The sequence below is a fragment of the Lingula anatina genome, chromosome 1 (assembly GCF_051362555.1).
Source record: "Lingula anatina isolate TDL-2025a chromosome 1, LinAna3.0, whole genome shotgun sequence".
Lineage (NCBI taxonomy): Eukaryota > Metazoa > Brachiopoda > Lingulata > Lingulida > Lingulidae > Lingula > Lingula anatina.
This window is the reverse complement of record NC_141767.1, coordinates 20,207,719-20,222,630: the sequence shown is the minus strand read 5'-3', so window position 1 is coordinate 20,222,630 and position 14,912 is coordinate 20,207,719. Positions and strand designations below refer to the sequence as shown.

Here is a 14,912-nt window from a genome sequence, read left to right as displayed (position 1 = left end):
GGTCATGGTTTTCACCATCAGTTTTTGACTGATGTTATGTTTATTTAAATTTTGCATATGGTACTTTGCAGTTGAGACAATAGAGTGAAATACAATTTAGTTTCCTTTTTCATATAAACTGATTTATTTTATAGCCCACCTTCTAAATTTCATCAGATTTTAAGATTGAATCCAAGTCCTGAAGCATATAAACTTCCTTCATCCTGAATTCAAAGCTGTTGGCCATTTTTTCTCATTTTTTAAAATGTATTTGCTATTTATTTGTGTGTGTATAAAATGAAATTTAAAACGTCAACCTATGAGTAGCTGTGTTTAAAATGTATTACTATTGTTACGGATTATCTATAATCGTTAATGTGATATTTTTCTCGCTAGATGGCAGCCAATGCTGGCATCAGAATATGCATGAGAAATGACTATTTAGAGGGATTTTGACACTGAATAGCAAAAAAAAAAAAAAGTATCCATAATCACATAATCATTGAATTTTAACAAATGGATAAACGTCCCTGTGGCCCTTTTCAAGTTAAAATACCACATCCTGATAGCTCATCCTGGCACATTCAGCTTCGTTGTCGCAATATTCATGACGTCATAATGCGAGCAGACAAATCAACGGGAAAGGGAATGGCGGAAGTCAACTCGCTTTTCTCCGTTCGATTATAGATTTACTGCGATACGATAAGCGTTTTAAGATTGCGAATAGACTTTTTATACTCTTTTATACATGTATGTTATATAGATCAACCGACATAAAGAAGAATCTGATGTTATATACAGTGAAATGAAGACCGTATCCCAGATGAGCGCCAGAGTCAGCTGTTTGTTGACATTTGTCGTGTTGGTGCTAAGTGTGCGAGCGGGTAAGTTTGAATTTCATTTCAGTGATAAATCTTATTGGAATAATAGTTTTAGGGCCAGGCCAGTCAAGTCTTCAAGAAATATATACTGGCTTGTAATTGGTGTCATTACTAGAAGTTGTGATTATGCTGACAGAAAACCAGGGTGTTTCTCGAAAATGTTAAATAAACGGTTACAGGGTGGGGAGGGGGGTATACTACAAAAGTACCAAATAACCTAGGGCTAACTTTATTGTGTGACAGGCGCAAAGCTCACAGAATAGTGTGTATCTTTTGTATTTTTTCAATAACTATTTACATTTTCCTAATAAGGGGTTTGAGTTGCAAAAAAATTGCCGGAGTAACCAGAGATTTAGGTTGGGAATAGCACGAAAATTCATGCGTTAGCAGTCCTATTGACGATTCTGATATATACTGTCTAGAATCGTCAATAGGAGTGCTAACGCATGAATTTTCATGCTTGGTTGGGAAATGCAAATAATGTTGATTACCTTAATTTTATAATACATTTAGTTAAATTTAATTTTTTCAGTACATTAAGATATGCTTAAAGAACATGCAACAATAGTTTTTGACTTAAATGGTAAGTTTTCAACCATAAATGGATGTAAAGCTGGTGTTCCTACTAGAATAAAAAACAACATAAGTTTTTTTCATTTTTTTAATGACTCCTGTTTATATATTTATCGATTATTTATTGTTTCTTTTATTTATTTATTTATTTATTTATTTATTTATTTATTTATTTATTTCAGGGGTTGGTATGCCAACAACAATTTCCCAACTTGTGAACAACCAAGTGGAGCGCACAATGTTGGGTATGAGTACTTCCACTGTAAGTTACAACCTACCTCCAATACAAGACACAGAAACATCTGCTGAAGCTCCTACACCTCAAACAGCATCAAGTTCTTATGAATACCAAGCTGAATTCTACAAACTGGTAGGAGCCATTGGTTCTTTGGTTAGAAATGCTACTGACTGGATTAAATCTGCCTCGCAGCAGCTATACCAGTGGGGCATCAGTAGTGAAAAGAAAGTGGCTAGAAAATTTATGCTATCAGTGGAGACACCAACTACAGTGGAACAAGTAATGACCTTAAGTGTTTCCAGAAGAATATTTAAACCTGTAAGGAAAAAGTCAAAACATCAACCATTGAAATTTAGAGGTGAGACTAAATGTTGACTTTCTTTTTCACCCAATAATCTGTAAAGGAAATCTGTTAAAAATTTATCAAGTAAGGAAACTATATGTGTATTAAATTGTAATAAAGCATACACTCAATTTAACAATGGATAATTTCTTGAACCTTATTTCAATTTCTTATTAAAAAGGAAATGTATCAGAAGTTTATCCATACCTTGGTTAGACTAGTTGTACATTACACATTTCTTTCATTTTTAATTCATCAATTAATATGAAAATATTTAAATCGAAATATTCCTTTTATATATAAAATTTTGACATCATTGCTATTCATTTTTTATTTATTTCTGCAATATAAAAATGCTAACATATAATCTTTATTTATGGATTTTCTTGAAATACAATCGTATTATAGGCAAATTACCCATGAAACATTTCAGGATTTAGTTGGCTCACAGAAACTTCTAGCAGTCTAGACAGCCAGATATGGAGCACCAGAGCAGGCATGAGCACTTCCACATTGAATTACGACTTTACATCTGAAAGTGCCCATGGGGATGATATGTCTCTTGATGAGGTAGTAGGTGCTTTTAAGGAAGAAATCCACAAACTGGTAGGAGACATGAAAGGTTATGTACAGAAGGTCACAATCTGGATAAAAACAAATGCACAGGACTTATCCCATTGGGCCACACAGGAGAGTGCTAAAACCCACAATGGTTCAGTAAGGAAAAGAGTGAAAAAGCATGCCTTATCCTTGCCTAAACCAACTACATCTCGTGTCTGGAAAAGGGTCAGACTTCCCAGGACAAATGGTATACCTGTAGTGGAGGGGATCAAAATGCCACCAGTGAAACCTAGAAGTAAGCCATGAATTTAATGAAAATTTTAGTTGATTCTTTACATTTGAAGGCAAATTTTTTTTTTATATGTTTAAAGTTTTTGACCTGCATTTCACTGTTCTGTAAGTTTTTATTCCTTTTTCATGTTGTTTTATGCTAGCTTCGTAATAGGCTTAGATGCATATCTTTTTTATCAACCAGTTTTTTTCTTTCTGAATTTCTTTCTTTTTCTTTCTTTTTTTTTTCATTATTTATTTATTTCTATTTTTCTTTCTTTCTGTTTCTCCTTTGTTTTAGTTTTGATGCCTCCTAAGCTTGGGATGGCAGTGGATAGCCGACTGCTTGGTTCTGCTCACCTTTATGTTCCTCCTCCATCTTTTATATCTCTTGGTTACAAGATCCATTTCATACTGGGTGTTGTTGTGGTGTTTTTTATCTGCTGTTCTGCAGCTCTTTTTGTTGGAAGGAAGGGAAAAGTATTTATTTTATCTTATATTTTTATTTATTATATTCTTCTTATGGGTAATCTCATGTAACTTTTGGAATGTGTCTTGTGTCAATATTTAACTTGTGGTGCTTGGAAAATATAGTTGTTTTGCATGGAGAAAAGTCAGTGTGTAGTTTTGAAAAGATATAATTAGCAATAGAATCTGCTTTATAAAAATGAACATAGAATTTCATGGTGATGATGGTGTCTTTAACTATCTTGCCCTTGTAACTAATGATGAGTATGTACATATTTTCAGTCCAAGATCGTCCCTGGCCCATATGTACTAGATGGTTTTTATGCATACATAATAACAGTGAGGACAAGCTTTAAACGATGTATGTATGTAATTAATGCCCAAATCCGTATACTAAAACAAATAGAAAGACATATAAATTATTGATTGAAAGATTATTTCACATTTTATATATTTAAAAAAAAGTGAATATGTTAAACAGCAGAGAGCTTTGATGAGAATTTATGAATCAAAGGGAATATCTGGTTAAATTAAGTTAAAAGAATTATTTCCATATGTCTAGATGCTGGGACTAATGCTCAAATCAAGGTGCAACTGTTTTCTAACAGCTCATCCTCACCAGAATATCTATTGCCAAGGAATGATCAGGAAGTTCTGTCTCGAGGAAAGGAGGCTATGCTCCTTGTTTACACCAAAGGTTTGTTTAACCACTTACAGAGCACCAAAAAGAGACTTGATATTATTTATTCATTCAAAATACCACTCCCAAGTGTAATTTTCAGATTAAAGTTTTTTTTCAGCCTTTGAAACTTTTCATACAAACAAATTTAATTGGTATTTCTTTTGCATTTGTGAGCCTGCATTTTTAATCTTATTTTTTTATTGTATATTTTAGCAATATGCAAGCCAAATTAAGATAACTGGTGCAATATTCTTCAACAGTCCAAAGCATCAAGCATTTTTCTTTTTTTCCAGCTCCCCTTGGAGAACTTACACACGTCCTGGTAACTTTGAATGGACATGGTGTTAAGGCAAAATGGTGAATATCACAATATCCCCTTACTGTTTCAGTTTTAGATGTGATTTAAAGTGTTTGTGATTCATAAGAGTTGAAAATATAATTTAAAGGATAATATAAAATCAGTTATAATAAACAATGACTGCTTTTTTAGGCATTTGACTGATCTGACTGTGTCTGACCCTTGGGCTGACAGAGAGTGGTATTTTGCCATTGATAAGTGGCTGAAACCAAAACTTAATGGGGCTGCTCAAACCCATACTCTTCCTTTAACTGATGTTGGCCGTGCTTATAAGTGAGTAGCAAAATGACAGACTTAAAAATCTTTTACCCCATTCTAGCTGGATATTCTTTTTTCTAGATATTTTTTATATAATTATTGCTTGAAGGGAACATTCCTTTAATATTATCCGTCTTGGCAAAATTTATCAAATATATGTATCTCTTAACAACTCTCTGTCAAGTATATTTGTGCTTATCAAATTTTCACAGATAATTTTTTTTTGTTGCAGCTTAATGTGGAGTACTCTACTCAGAACAATCATAAGGTACCACACATGGATTTATCCCGTGTTTGGTGGTGGACAAGAACATGCTGAGGTGCTTTCCAGACCAGCCACCCTTTTGCTCCTCTTTTCAAGTGTTGGAAACTTCCTACTTGGAAATGTACTGATGGAGACGGCACTCATCACAGTTGGCAGTCACCAATTTGCCCTACATTTCTCAGCCAACACTTTTCTCATTACGTTTGTTGTGAATGCTGCCATCTGTGTTGCCAACTGCGTCTGTGAAATATTCCTTGGAAATATGAAGTCAAAGAAATTGTGTGCTAACATCTTTGATAGAGTGTCTGCATTTCAAGCACACCAAGGTAACTATAAAAGTGTACAAAAATGTCACTGCATTTTTGAAGAGGTCTTAAAATCCTGGTTGTAAATATATATTTATCTTGTATGTACAAGAGGTTTGATGGTTTGCTGGCTTGGATAACTTTTTTTTATTGCTTCAAATAACAAAAAGTAATATGTATATTGTTGTCTGTAATTTATATAATCAATTATAAAAATGAATTTAAGTAGAATATGACTTAGGTGTGAGCACTTCTTTGATTCCAGAAAGACTACGGACAACAGAAAGGAATCGTTTGCAAGCCATAGATAGTAGCATAGATCTTGCACACAGCCACATTCATGATAAGAAATTCCTATTCTCTCAAGCTTATACCGGATGCTATGTACATCATGAGGATGAGGAAAATTTAGAGGGAATCCAATGTACACAATCCCTATGCAACATTGCAAGGTATACATTCTTTGATGTTAAGTCTGTGTATGAAGAAACAGCATGAAATGTTCTTTATAAATGCTAGTGTTGGTAGAATAATGTGATCATGAGAGAGCACGCAAGCAAGCAGTGGGAAATGACGTAACACTATGTTTGCAACCACACATGCTCTCAAATTGTCCAAAACAGAAATGATAGGGAAGAAGCTCAACTTACAGCGCTTGAGTCGAATTGATGTAGAGACAACATTTGATTTGCCATTAAATAGGTACTATTGCTGCAGTTTTATATTTACCGAAGATCTTTTAAGGAGAATTCAAAATAACAGTTTTCACTTCTAAAACCATTTTTTGAAAAACTGCCATTTTTATCAGCTTTACAAAAACAAAGGCAACAGATCATGCTAAGTTATGGTGTTGCATCAATTAGTACAGTGGGGAAATTTCAGTTAAGCAGCTGGTACCAGTATTCTAACAGTCAGTTTACAGCATCGCCTTACTTATATTACAGATCCAAATCAGACACTGCTGTCAGCAAGATTGGTAACAAAAATGGCAATAACAACACCAGCAACAGCAGCAGTGCCAGTGACATGAGTGATGTTGATGAAAATGGTCAAAGTCATAGCACAAAGTAAGGAATAAACTTTGCTCGCAAAATCTGCATTGACATTTCGTACACTTTTACTCTTTGGGGCTAGCAAAACATAAACCCGTTTTAATGTGAACTATCTATTCTTATATTAAGGTCATTTTCACACTGTTGATTGAATGCATTGACTCTTATGAGTGCATTATGTTTCAGTGATGCACGGAATCCAAACAGCGAACAGCAGGTAACTATTTGTATGTGTACTATTTTCATAAATAATTGTATATTACTTGTGTATACTTGTTAATATTGATGTATTTTCTAGCAATTTAAATCATTTAAAATTTGAAAATCTCTGTCCTGTTTGACTACCACAACTGAATTTTTTTTTTCACTCTATTAAATATAAACAGCTGTGTATATAGCTGAAGGTTAGTCAATAGATGAGCATGATCCATAAAAATATTTAAGTTGCTACTGATTGTGTAAAAAATGAAAGGCATACCAGCTCTTTATGTTTCAGGAAAATTCTCCAGCAGAAGCAAGTCAGTTTTCAAATTTCCTCAGTCAGCTTCCACCAATTACACCAGATGACATCCTGTTTGGAGATATTCCTCTTCCTGAAGGACTCCTTTTTGGAGAGGTACCATTGCCAGAAGATGGTGCCTTGCAGGACATTCCCCTACCTCAAGGTATAGTCTTTGAGGAAACCCCACTTGAATTTAGAGAGAATCCAATCAAAAAGAAACACCTGAAAGCAAAGCGACCACCAGTTGACAGGAAAAGACTGCCTAAAAAGAACAAAGATGGGAGAAAATCAAAGAGATCACAGGGGACACAGCATTGTGGACATAAATCTGCTGAATCAGGAGCTACTGGGGGCAACACAGGTGTGGACAAACCTGACCTGATGCAAGACCTCGTTGTTAAAAAAGGAAAAATGGTCATCCTCACACAGTCTGACTTGGATGCTGGAGTTCAAAGGCAGTGCATGATTTGCAAGCAGCCTGTCGAGTCTAAATACCCATACCCATACCACTGGGTGTGCAAGTTTGAGAGGGCCATAGTGCTCCGACTGGCACAGCCCCCTGTCAATGGACCAGATGCAACTCTTAAGCAGGAGGCAGATGCTCTGTATGCTTATATGAGGTTACCAAATCCAGCAGTGATTAACAAAACAGTACCAACCTTTCCTAAGAAGAGATTGATTGACCTTGAGCCAAAGGAACAAGAGATGTGGCTCAATGAATTATTTAAAATCAATCCAATTTGGGTAGATGAGAAACTGGATGAAGTTGATCCCCCTAAACAGGCTCAACAGCAGGTGCCAAAGACACCTAAGGTACATTCCAATAAGATGGCCTTACTCACACAAGAACAGCTAGATGCAGGTGTAAGGCGAAATTGTCTCCTGTGCCAGAAGCAAATGAAAGATCCATATCCAATCCACTGGTATTGCAAATATCAGAAGGCTGTACAGCTAGGATGTGCATCAGCTCCTGCCAATGGCTCAGAAGCCACTGTTTATGACACAGCTGGTGCTCTATGTGATTACATGGGCATACCAAGGTTGGCACAGAAGAACAATGATCATGTAGATGATACTTACTTTCCTGATGTGAAACTGACAGACCTGCCCCAAGAAGAACAACAAATTTGGATCAACAAGCTTTTGCAGATCAATCCCTTGTGGGCAGCAAAAATGAGCTCAGTGGAGTCAGGTACAGGAGAGCCTTCAAGCATGGATAACAGCACAGAAGAGCCACCATGTGAGATGCAGTTGCCAGCAAGAAATATGAAATCAGAACTATCAACAGCAATTTTATGTTTGGCAATATTTAAGGCCCCAAGCACAAGAAGGAAAAGTAATCCAACAGACAAAGATCACATAGAGAAAGGCTTGTCCTTGGGGAATGCTGAGAAGACAACTGCTGAGTTCCTGAATGAGCTAATTGGTGACATGGTCAACATGCTAATGAAGGACAAGACCTCTGCCAAAAATGGGGTCCAAGGCTGGCAAACAAAAGTATTTGAGTTCATGACAACTTACCAGAAGACCCAGCTTCAGAATAAGAGAAAACCTACAGCAGAGGGAGATGAGGACAAAGACATGTCCCAGAATGAAGAACCAGATAAGCATGCACCAAAGATATCTCTAACTGAGAAGCTGAACAGATCTGTGTTTGACACCAGGGGATTTGATACTGTTGTAAGAAGGTTGAGCCAGGAGATGACTAAGAAGACCATTTCAGAAGACCTATCTGACCATGAAAATGAATGGGGTGATGACTTGAGTGACAATAAGCTGCAACTGAATATAACTGGAGAGTACTACAGGCAGAAGGACATCAAGGGAAGTGTAGAGTCAGTGGCACAAACTGGCAAGTCACTTCTTGCCCTTCACTTGCAACCTATCTGTGAGCCTCAGAATGTCACACAAGAGATTGGAGTGCACAGTGGAAAATTTGCTCCAGATCTAAAACCACGGCAGACAAAATCTGGTTATGTGTATGGTCGTAGTCTCACAAACCTGTCTGCATCAGCTTCTGTGAACCACCTCAAAGAAGCTGTTCCACTGATGCAAGCTAGGTCGAAGTCAAGACAAAAGGCATCACTGACAAACTTGACGGCATCAGGATATACAGCTCAGAGTAGTGTTCAGAATATAATTGCTGGCACCAGACCCAATTTATCTCTGGGTGAATTGATCTCCAAAATGATAGCTAATGACCCAGATGCTGGTTTGAATGTTTTCAAGATGCTTCTAATCATACCAGATGACATTACAGCTGAGTCAGTGAAGGATTTGGCCCAAGGTACCGCCCATGGTCTTTTAGGCTCATTTGATGATATGTGTGACATTGCCACTGATGTCAGCCAGATGGCTATGAAAGAGTTTTCAATTGAACTGGTTGAGAGTCTTCTGCAGATTACCTCCACCAAGTTAGATGCTGACAGACTGTGTAGTCAGAGCCCTTCCACATGCCTGCTGACAGTAAGTTTTGCCTTTCCTTAAAGATATTTATAAAGATATCAAACGCATGATAAGTTTACCAGTCAGTCTCTGAATGAGTGAGTAGCTCTGGGCATTTTACTGATTTCAGTTTAAGATCAAAAGGGGGGATTTTTTTATATGGTCAATGAGGTTGAATCCTTTATCATTTCTAGAATGAAGAAACTGAGAGTCAACTATCAGGGCAATGCTTACACCATGACATTCCATCTACACATACAATCGTTGGCCAAGTACTGCAGCTTATGGAGAAAGAAGTGATTGATATCAGAAATGACAAGAATCAAATGATAATAGAGGTATAGTACACCAACTCATCAAAAAAATGGAGAAGATCATAAAAGAAGCTTCACATGGGGAGAAATGGCTTATGTACTTTATTTAGAATACAAAATGAAGTTGATGATGGACTGATATCTCAATGTCTTTTAATAACCATTTTGCTTTCTTTGCATATACATGTACCTATGTGTGTGTGTTTGCTTTTTACATCATCTTTTTTTTTCAATTATTGCAGGCATTTACTTACCATTACCTGGATGCACTTGTTTTTAATGCCATCATTAGAGCTCATCATGCCATTCTACACCAGTGTGATGGACAAATTCAGGATCAAGCCTGCCATGATAAAGAACAAGCTATTAGACTTGCCCAAGATCTTCTGCATAAGGATGTCAAAGCATTTTATAATGACAAGTGAGCCTTTTGTTTTCTCTGCAAAAAATGTCAATGCCATAATGAACGTTCAAATATATATCCATATAAAAATATCTATCTATTGAAATAGATTTAGCATTATAAGGGAAATGATGTTAATGAAAGCTACTTTTAATACTAAATAACCAAATGGATTTTTCAGCTGGGAGGCATGCAAGGAGACAGTACAGCTAGGCTTCTTGGCTCTGAACAACTTCGGGGATGTGTTTGTAAAGGAACAGGAATTAAAGGAATCAATTTTGAATTATTCTGAGACAGTCGCCAGAAATGTTGCTGCTTCTTTAATGAAGGTAACTATTATCAACCAAACACAATTAAATGCAAATTGTGCCAAATATTGACCATGCGCTTTTATTTGGACTATTGTTGTTCATCTACTGGATAAAAACTTTGAGAGATTTGTGGTTTGACTAAATCATGATATATCAACTTTTAAAATTCTATGAAAATTATAATGAGTTTGATCAGCTCTGTAAATAAATTGCTTTGTATTTGTAAGAAATTGACATTGTATTTTAGAAGGCTGTACAAATGCTGGGATTACCCCTCAAAGAACATGAGCTTCCATATGAGGTTAGAATAATTGTTATGTTAATTGTTAAAACAATGAAAATGAATTAAATAATTAAAAAAAAGAACAATATAACTAATTTGAAAATTACTATTGTACTCTTTTTGTCAGAATAAATTACAATTATTCCTGCAAAAATTAAAACTAGATATTGAATGGGAATAATCAAGCAAAATTAAACAGTTGTTATACAGAAATGCGTAACATCGTGCTTAACAAATTACTCCACACTTTGAAAAATGGTTGATGAAAAGATAATTACTGATTTGGTTCTCTTGATTTTTTCAGGATGGGAGTCCAGCTTCCTCCAATGAGTCAGATGTTTCCTCCATTGCATTAGGGGATGTCATAGCAGTTCACAAAGGTAAGGAACAACAGCTTTAATTTTGTGTCAAATTTTATAAATTGAACTAGAAAAGCACTCCGAGAGGGCAGACCTCCACCAAGGCAGCAATTTTTTATTACTATTGATTATTGATTGATTATTGATCCAGATCACCACCAAAAACTAATCATCTGTTCCTTGGCCCACTTCTGACAGTTCCTGAAAATTTCATCAAAATCGGTCCATAACTTATTGAGTTATGTTGATGACAGACAAACAAACAAAAAGACAAACAGGGGTGAAAACATAACCTCCTTGGTGGAGGTAATAATAACACTGAATACCACTCCTGATGCACTGAATACTGCATTAGGAGATGACCATGTTATAGCAAAGGGTAATCTAATTTTCAAAAAATGAAAGATTTTTGCATAAGTGGATGAAGAAGGCAATATCCCCCGCCCCTTCCCTGAACCTTTTTCTAAGGTTATAGGAAATATTGCAAAAGATCAATCAAAGACCCACAGATACACTTCAGAATGGCCCATGTAGCAAAATATTTCCCAAATAAAAAAGTTTACAAAAATATGATAAGATAATTATTCCCAGTCCCCCATTTTTAAAAATTCGTATATCAGTGTTATTGGATTTTTATATAGTAGACTATGTGCATTAGTCATTTAAATACAACAAAAATTTGTTGGGTTTTAAGCTGTGACATGGATGCATGTGCATTTGTTTTAACTTTCAGAGCTCATAGATTGCAGAAACTTGCTTGAAAGTCTCAAAGATGCTTACCTCATGTCTGCAGAGAATGGAAGACTCCTTAAACTACCGAGGGCAAGCAGAAGCCTTGACTCTGTAGTCAGATCCCTGTCAGAGGTTAACAAGGCCATGCCGTGCAAGAAATTAAGCACATCTTTGCCACAGGTAGATCGCTTTGAGGAAATGCACGGAAACAAAGCTGTCTTATCTGCCTGTAAAATTGCTCCTTTCATGCCATCAGGATCCAAAGATGTGGTCATTGATATTGATATTAAACAAGGTATTGGCTTTTTTCTATAATTTTGAAAAGAATGATAATTATTGCCAGTAAGTAGTTTTATTATTTACAGTGTATGATATGTGATATAGCGTCTCATAAAACGAAAAAGAGATTTGAAGCACAAGAAATCAATGAACATTCGTATTTGAGAGTTCTCTTTACCTTTTGTCGTTGTATTTCAATATTAATCTATCATTTCAGCAAAAAAAAGGAGGAGCAGAAGCCTTGACTCTGTAGTCAGATCGCTGTCAGAGGCTAACAAGGCCATGCCGTGCAAGAAATTAAGCACATCTTTGCCACAGGTAGATCGCTTTGAGGAAATGCACGGAAACAAAGCTTTCTTATCTGCCTGTAAAATTGCTCCTTTCATGCCATCAGGAGCCCAAGATGTGGTCACTGATATGAAACAAGGTATTGGCTTTTTTGTTGTAATATTGAAAATAATTATAAGTATTGCCAATAAATAGTTCTGATATTTATGATATAAGTTGTTGCATCTCATAAAGTGAAGAGATTTGAAGCCCGCAGAATCAATGAATATTCATATTTGAAAGTTCTCTTAAAATTTTGTCGTTGTACTTCAAAATTACCCTATCATTTCAGAAGAAGGAAGGAGCAGAAGCCTTGACTCTGTAGTCAGATCCCTGTCAGAGGCTAACAAGGCCATGCCGTGCAAGAAATTAAGCACATCTTTGCCACAGGTAGATCGCTTTGAGGAAATGCACGGAAACAAAGCTGTCTTATCTGCCTGTAAAATTGCTCCTTTCATGCCATCAGGATCCAAAGATGTGGTCATTGACATGGATATTAAACAAGGTATTGGCTTTTTTGCTATGATTTTGAAAAGAATAATTATTGCCAGTAGTAGTTTTTATATTAATAATGTATATTGTAGTTGCTCTAGAGTGAAGAGATTTGAAGCACAAGAAATCAAATAGCATTCATATTTGAGAGTTCTCTTTACCACTTGTTGTTATACTTAAAAACTACTCTATCATTTCAGAAGAATACGTTGCTCTCGATGTCAGTGTTGATGTAGGAAAAGAAGGTAGTTCTCAGTTTTTTTATTTCTATTTTATCCATCATGTAGTCATGAAAGATTATACTACATGTAAAAAAAAGCAGAGTTCTGTTATTCAGTCAGTCTTTTTTTTTTTTTTTTTTTTTTTTCTAAGTGATTTGGGAATGCAAAATGTGAGTCATTCAGTCCTATGATTTCAAGGTTAATTTTTTTCAGATCATGAATATCCAGTTTTAAAACAGCCAAATAAAGAAGCAAGACCTTTGAATGATAAGGAACTCCTGCATGTAGAGATGATGGTTAAGGGAGAATTTAAGAAACTACTTCCACACTGGGTGAAATACATCATCTTTGCACTTTTGATTTGTTCCATTGCTGTGTCATTTTTCGTCACTGCCATTTATGGCATGTCATTTGAAGACGAAAGTCTCTACCACTGGCTGCTACTGGTTGGTTTGGCCATACTGGAGGATTTCATCATTTTCCAGCCCGTCAAGTGCCTGCTTATTCACTTTTACTTCATGGTGTTCCCACGGCACAGAAACAGGATCAACAACGCAGTCTAAGTGTATTACCTTTAATGAATCGATTATCTAAAGCTAACTTTGATTAAATCTGACTTTGATTTATGAAACAGAATCATGAAAATTACTTCATTTAACTATTTCTCATTATTTTTCAGTTTTTTTAATCAGCAACTCGTGAACACTGCTGTTGATTTCATTAACTTTCAAAAAAAAGGGAAACAACATTATATTTAGTCATCTTTTGACTGCCCTAAGGAAGATCTGTGATAAAAAAAACTTCATAATTATACAAAACAATTCAAACTTTACATTTGACTTTAAATGTGCAATAATAAAGTTTTAATATTTTTCATTTTTGTTCTTTTTTTAACTTCTTAATATGTAATGTATGCCTTTCATTGAAAAACAACTGTGTCCTTTTTTGGAAGCTATATATAATAGGTTATTATTAAATAAGACTTGAAGAGGTTCTTCAGTTTGGTAATGTTTGTGTATTATACATACAAAAAGAATTTTTTTATCTTGCAATGATGGCTCGTTGCCATAATAGTTGAGCATAAGTGAATGAAATATCTTTTCTAACAAAGTAATTCCTCATTTTAAGTCAAAATAGAATATATGCAGTCGTATGTATTCTTTTAATTATTATTGTTCTATGGCTAAATGGGTGACATTTCTGGTGCATCACTTTCGGCACATTATTTCAGAGACGGAACAAAGCAGGGTTATAAAAGACCCTTACGAACCTTTACCTCTTAACCACAATAAGATGAGGGTGTCCTATGCTGTTGGCCTTGGAAATAACTCTGCCTGTCGTCATTATTGAAAGATTTATACAAAAATTATGCCAGCAGTGCATTATAGCAATGTCTGTCACGATTCTGAAAAGCGATACGCTTCAGTAACCAATGACAGTCTGCAAAGTAAAATATTGAAACATGCACGCAGTTTGCGACATTTCGTAGTGGTGAATGCGTAAAACATTTCTCTGTCTATTGATTTCTATTCTGCCCATTTGGAAGGGTAATAGGCTGATCCCACCTTTTGATTTAAAACACTCCCTCCCGCCCACGATGTCCATCAATGCATCTATCTGCTAATACAAATGCTAATCTGCTATCTGTTAAAATCTCAAATTTAGTGATGCAATGCCAACTAAAGCCGTTTAGAGAGCAATTTATGGTATTCTGTACGCGTTTGAAATATTCCCAAAGTCATATTTCCTACGTCTCCATAAGTACTTGGTTTACATAACCTGCAAAGCAACTAAAATTTCCTAATTCAGACCTTACAGACTATACAACCCTCAAACAAAAGTACCTGACGTCGATAGTCCCTTCTGAAATGTGCAAGGCACTCATTTAAAACTAAATCATTGAATTAAAATGGAATAAAACCTCGAATCCAAGTGCTGGAACGGATCGAACAATAATTCCAAGAATAGGAGAAAATATTTTTTCCGCGGAAAATTTATTTTGGCTGGTTAA

At 35.6% G+C, this 14,912-nt stretch overlaps 1 protein-coding gene across 2 annotated transcripts; it reads left to right on the top strand.

Annotated features, from left to right (window-relative positions):
- The first annotated feature begins 117 nt into the window (after window positions 1-117).
- LOC106179720 (uncharacterized) lies at window positions 118-13,777 on the top strand. Of its 2 annotated transcripts, XM_013563449.2 has the most exons (23): window positions 118-863; window positions 1,616-2,029; window positions 2,448-2,870; window positions 3,147-3,325; window positions 3,596-3,674; window positions 3,876-4,010; window positions 4,289-4,352; window positions 4,486-4,626; window positions 4,844-5,202; window positions 5,447-5,633; window positions 6,126-6,248; window positions 6,420-6,450; window positions 6,730-9,201; window positions 9,375-9,518; window positions 9,737-9,915; window positions 10,079-10,226; window positions 10,456-10,509; window positions 10,796-10,871; window positions 11,584-11,877; window positions 12,079-12,288; window positions 12,481-12,693; window positions 12,881-12,925; window positions 13,115-13,777. In XM_013563449.2, exons 1-23 carry the CDS (start codon window positions 785-787, stop codon window positions 13,462-13,464), a joined length of 6,399 nt encoding a protein of 2,132 aa, XP_013418903.2. In that variant the 5' UTR covers window positions 118-784; the 3' UTR covers window positions 13,465-13,777. The 2 variants fall into 2 exon arrangements, with proteins under 2 accessions (XP_013418903.2, XP_086857118.1); XM_087000992.1 differs by lacking the exons at window positions 3,147-3,325; window positions 3,596-3,674.
- The last annotated feature ends 1,135 nt before the right edge of the window (window positions 13,778-14,912 follow it).

What these genes read in the sequence shown, in the direction of transcription:
- LOC106179720 (XM_013563449.2), top strand. Translation starts at nt 785, where the DNA reads ATGAAGACCGTATCCCAGATGAGCGCCAGAGTCAGCTGTTTGTTGACA. An exon ending in GCTCCTTGTTTACACCAAAG is followed by an intron (nt 4,011 to 4,288) that starts GTTTGTTTAACC and finishes CTTTTTTTCCAG; the next exon opens with CTCCCCTTGGAGAACTTACA. An exon ending in GGTCAAAGTCATAGCACAAA is followed by an intron (nt 6,249 to 6,419) that starts GTAAGGAATAAA and finishes ATTATGTTTCAG; the next exon opens with TGATGCACGGAATCCAAACA.